The sequence below is a fragment of the Bison bison genome, unplaced genomic scaffold, assembly GCF_000754665.1.
Source record: "Bison bison bison isolate TAMUID 2011002044 unplaced genomic scaffold, Bison_UMD1.0 scf7180017864279, whole genome shotgun sequence".
In the NCBI taxonomy this organism is placed as follows: domain Eukaryota; kingdom Metazoa; phylum Chordata; class Mammalia; order Artiodactyla; family Bovidae; genus Bison; species Bison bison.
Window position 1 is genome coordinate 4,680,156 of NW_011494851.1, and position 5,559 is coordinate 4,685,714.

At 37.6% G+C, this 5,559-nt stretch overlaps 1 protein-coding gene across 1 annotated transcript in view; it reads right to left on the reverse strand.

The window, feature by feature from the left end:
* The window catches only part of LOC104995187 (transmembrane protease serine 11B-like), a 15,242-nt gene that overhangs the window by 3,789 nt on the left and 5,894 nt on the right, over nucleotides 1–5,559 (reverse strand). Inside the window, 4 exon segments of the mRNA XM_010848913.1 lie at nucleotides 841–890; nucleotides 892–962; nucleotides 1,762–1,800; nucleotides 3,358–3,518. Coding sequence (XP_010847215.1) covers nucleotides 841–890; nucleotides 892–962; nucleotides 1,762–1,800; nucleotides 3,358–3,518 — 321 coding nt within the window.

The window sequence follows — 5,559 nt, forward strand, 5'->3', positions numbered from 1 at the left end:
AGTCCCTTGGACTGCAAGGAGATCCAACCAGTCCATTCTGAAGGAGATGAGCCCTGGGATTTCTTTGGAAGGAATGATGCAGAGGCTGAAACTCCAGTACTTTGGCCACCTCCTGCGAAGAGTTGACTCATTGGAAAAGACTCTGATGCTGGGAGGGATTGGGGGCAGGAGGAGAAGGGGATGACAGAGGATGAGATGGCTGGATGGCATCACTGACTCGATGGACGTGAGCCTGGGTGGACTCCGGGAGTTGGTGATGGACAGGGAGGCCTGGTGTGCTGCAATTCATGGGGTCGCAAAGAGTCAGACACAACTGAGTGACTGATCTGATCTGATACATTTCATATGGAATTATTGTTATGATTACATGAAATGATGTAAATAAAGCACTTAGTATCAGGCAAAAGCCCTTATTTGGAAAATGTTAATTGCTTCCTTTTGCTTTTCCCTTAGTTGCTCCCATTTAAATGCCTTTGTTTGCATGTGTGTGAGCTCAGTTGCTTCAGTTGTGTACAACTCTTTGCGACCCTATGGACTGTAGCCTGCCAGGATCCTCTGTCCATGGGGATTCTCCAGGCAACAGTACTGGAGTGGGTTGCCATGCCATCCTCCAGGGGATCTTCCTGATGCAAGGATCGAACTGGAGTCTCCTGTGTTGACAGGCAAGTTCTTTAGTGTCACCTAGGAAGCCCTTAAATGTCTTCACTGCCCTTGAATTATGAGGGTACTTGTAAATTTCATGTAGTCTTGGTGAATGTCACACATTTAGGTTAACCTTCACAGACCTCCTAAATAGATCTGCAACCAGAATCTTACATTTAGTCAGAGTTTCAAACTTACCTAGCAAAGCAGTGCGCTGCAAAGAGCCACCTGCTGCTGATCAGTGGAGGCCACAGTGGCATTTTCCCCATTCACAATTCGGTTGCCTACTGTGATACTGTTGGTCAGTCTTCTCCCACAACCTGAATAAAGGATTTATTTATACAAGAGCAGGTAACTTTGATTATGCTGTATAAGAAATACATTTTAAAACAGTTCTTGAAATCCTTCAATGATTGTCCTGCATCTCCTAACCAATGCTGTTTTTTTCCAGAATGTACTTTTTTTATGGTAGCACTCCATCCTTGTTTCGATGATTTTACTTTTCCTCTTCCTCTTTTCCAGTTTCAAGAATCTTTCAGCTGTTGACCTTTGTTGTATTATAATTCTAGTCTCCCCAAGTAGATTGCATAATTTTAAAGGTGGAGACTTTGCTTCATTAATGTCTTACATAGCATGTACAATGCTGTCTGTAAAGCCCCATGTGGACAACATATACTCCATAAATATCCACTGAATGAATGAATGCACGGATGTATCAAACTGTGGGCCACATGATTCTCTAAAGAGAATTGGCTTAAAAAGTACAGACTGTTTTTTTAACTTATAATAAACACATTTTATATAGCCTAGTTTTGCATTTTCTTATTACCCTCCATTTTTCCTTCACTAAAAAAAAAGACTAATTCAGCCATGATATTCTTCATGATTCCATTTTTTGAAAATAATTCTCACTTCACACTTTTGAACAACCCATTACAAATAGTCAGTGTTTTTCAAAAAGAAATGCTAGATAGATATGTGGCATCGCCAATAATTTTGAAAGACTACTACAGGTTTCCAAAATGAAGTACTTCTAGAAACTTTATAGCAAGATGATGGGGAACTATTTATGAAAGTGTTAAATTTATAATAAAATTTCTAAACTTACAGTTTAGAAGCATTTGTTGGTAAGCATTTCAACATTATTCTTAATGATTTCTGAAATTAAGAAACAAAAACATAAGGTTAATAAAATATCACCAAGCAATTCTTTTCAACCAAAGGACTAAATTTCTTAACCCAGTTACACCCAACATTTGACTATTAAAATTAGTTCATGTGTTATTTATCAACCCCTCTGACTCCTACTTGCTCAATTTTGGCCATCTCTCCACATCTCTACCAGGTGGTATAGGCAAAAGGAAAAGGAGATAAAAAAGCAAAGCTCTCAGTTTTATAACAGTTGAAGTAAAACATTTAGAGAAATAAGAAGCTGACACTCTTACTAAAAGAGGCACTGAGCATAATCTTTGGATTTTTTTCCCTATGATAATTCTCACTACTTTGAAATAGAGTTGTCTATATTTTAAAGAAAAATAGCAATTAAAATTACATTTTATTGTGCCTACCCTGCTCTTTAGAAGTCATCTCATTACTTAGACTGAATTGTGAAATTTTGAGAATTTGACTTAAATTTAAGTCTATTTTCTACTGGAAAGATACCTTAGAGAGAAAGAAAAGAGAGAACATAAAAAAAAAGGCACATCAGAAAGTGTTGACCCTGCATTCCTAGGAGACAGAGGGGCCATAACTGGTACAACCTTCTTTCCTAATGACTAAGCACAAAGGAATTATCTTGCTCTTTGCAAAAGCTCTAACTCAAACTCACTTCTTATGAGTGGCCCATTGGTAACAGGGACTGTATTGAAGCAAAGGAGCTGTAACAGGCAGTTGGTGACCATTATAGCCTTCAAGGATACTAGGATCAATTGTCAGTCTGGAAGAATCACAAAACTGGGCTCTGGAAACATAAGCTTATCACCTAACAGACTTTTTAATAATTGGAGTTTAGAGTTTCAAGATGTTTGAAAAATCATCAAAAATTTATGAATAATTACTTTCTGTACTAGGACAAAATCCTATCATTTTCTTCCCTTGTTTTCTAAGGAATTATTCCAGGCAAACTTTATCTTTAATAATATTACTTCCATTCTCCCACAAGAAGCAATGAGAATTCCCTAATCTTCAACTTTATCCTTACTCCTGCAATCTTTACACTGAATGATCAAGAAAACCCCAAGTCTGTTTCTTATAATGAGAGCCTGAATAAGTAGAAGGTAAGGAGGAACATATGGAGGAGGGCTTGGCAGCCCACTCCAGTATTTTTGCTTGGAGAATCCCCATGGACAGAGAAGCCCAGCAGGCAACAGTCCATGACATCACAAAGAGTCAGACTCGACTGAGTGACTAAGCACAGCACAAGGAGGAATATGGCTTCAGTTATTATTTTTCACCCCCTTTTCATCCATTACAGCCAACCCTTCCAAACTCACAAGCATGCCTGTAGCTTAACACTTATTTCTATCACTGTTCAGACAAAGATTCTATAACACTTCCCTTTCCAATACCACCTCAATTATAGGAGTGCCACAGTTGGGAAACTAATTTTTCCTAAGAAAATTCCTAAAAATTTTGGTTCATTTTTTTTTTCAGTCCTTTTTTTTTTAATAGTCTAGGTATTTAAGTAGTAGAAAATAATGTAATAAAGTAAAATACCTGTAACTTTAATGGAAGTGGGAACTGCATTCCAGGATGCCATGGTGTCCTTCAACTTCTGATGTAAGATAATCTTGATTTTAGTCCTCATGCTATTCTTTTCTGCTGGAGGAAACTTGAATGTCAACTGTAACTGTACACTTGAACCACTGGAATCAGGACTAGAAATAACAGAAATATTCTAGTGTGCTGTTTTCTGATTTTTTTAGATGTTTCATGAACACATTAGATTTCCCACATGTTAATTATTATATTGCCTTTACATATATTAAAAAATAATACAGATATTGTCTCAGTATATATAAAGTGTAATGGTCCCTAAGAACCTAACTGGTTAAAAGGTATTACTCATGAAAAAGGATGTGAACCACAAACTAGAAATCAGAATATTTCAAACACATGTAAGAAACTGACTACTGGCCAACAAATAATTGGCTTGAGATTTTATTGTAATGTAGAAAAAAAAAATAGTGTTCTTATATAGATATTTTCTAATAGCTTAATTTTAGAGAAAAAGATAAATGAGAACTTAAATGTAGGGTCTGGAAGTATTCAAAAGATAACTTCTAGCATGTATTTGGGAGCCAGTACTAAACTTCTTCCTATAGATTCTTGTATATGCCCACCCCAATAGATCTATGCAATGATAAAGTTCAGAAAGATAACTTTAAAACATGAAGACAATCTCCATTATCTACATATTCAGTACATAATTTTTATTAATCAGGAAATAAGATAAATTCATTTTGGAAGATTTTCAAACAAAAATCCATATTAAGCACTGTTAAAAAAAAACTTCAACTCTATTTTCAAATAATTATGATTAATTGAAGACCCTTTGAAGATTTTTGCTTGTCTGTAAGAAAGTAGATTGGTTGCTTGGTTAGTTGGTTGATTGGTTGGCTAGCTGGATTTTTTGTTTCATTTTGTTTTATTTAGGGAGTTCAGACTCACAAGTGCTCCCTGTGTCACTCATTCCCTATGCTTTGTGACACTGCCTTCCTACATCCCTCATCCCCCCCACCACCACCAAGCGCACTTACAATACATATTTAGACAAAAGTTACCTTAAAAAGATTCACTTTCTCCAGTCATTAAAGTGATGGCAATTATGAGAGAGAACAAAAGAGGATTATTTTAGAAAAAATATGGCCAGATGAGTATGAATGGAAAAAGAGATGATTTTAGTGTATCAGTAGCAAAACAATCAGCTAGAACTTCTGGTTTTGCATAGAGTTACAATTATCTTTTATCATAGAAGTCATTTAGGACTGACTGCCACCAACAACCTTATAATTCCCCTTCAAGTACAGAGATTAAAGATTTGAGCCGAACACTTCCTACCTGAATAGAAATTTGTTCAATACAGTGATGCTATAATTTATGGGGAACTCTTTCAGATCAGATCAATCACTCAGTCGTGTCTGACTCTTTGCGACCCCATGAATCGCAGCACGCCAGGCCTCCCTGTCCATCACCAACTCCCAGAGTTCACTTAGACTCACGTCCATAGAGTCAGTGATGCCATCTAGCCATCTCATCCTCTGTCGTCCCCTTCTCCTCCTGCCCCCAATCCCTCCCAGCATCAGAGTCTTTTCCAATGAGTCAACTCTTCGCATGAGGTGGCCAAAGTACTGGAGCTTCAGCTTTAGCATCATTCCTTCCAAAGAAATCCCAGGGCTGATCTCCTTCAGAATGGACTGGTTGGATCTCCTTGCAGTCCAAGGGACTCTCAACAGTCTTCTCCAACACCACAGTTCAAAAGCATCAATTCTTCGGTGCTCAGCCTTCTTCACAATCCAACTCCCATATCCATACATGACCACTGGAAAAACCATAGCTTTGACTAGACGAACCTTTGTTGGCAAAGTAATGTCTCTGCTTTTGAATATGCTATCTAGGTTGGGTCATAACTTTCCTTCTAAGGAGTAAGCATCTTTTAATTTGGCTGCAGTCACCATCTGTAGTGATTTTGGAGCCCAGAAAAATAAAGTCTGACACTGTTTCCACTGTTTCCCCATCTATTTCCCATGAAGTGATGGGACCGGATGCCATGATCTTCGTTTTCTGAATGTTGAGCTTTAAGCCAACTTTTTCACTCTCCACTTTCACTTTCATCAAGAGGCTTTTTAGTTCCTCTTCACTTTCTGCCATAAGGGTGGTGTCATCTGCATATCTGAGGTTATTGATATTTCTCCTGGC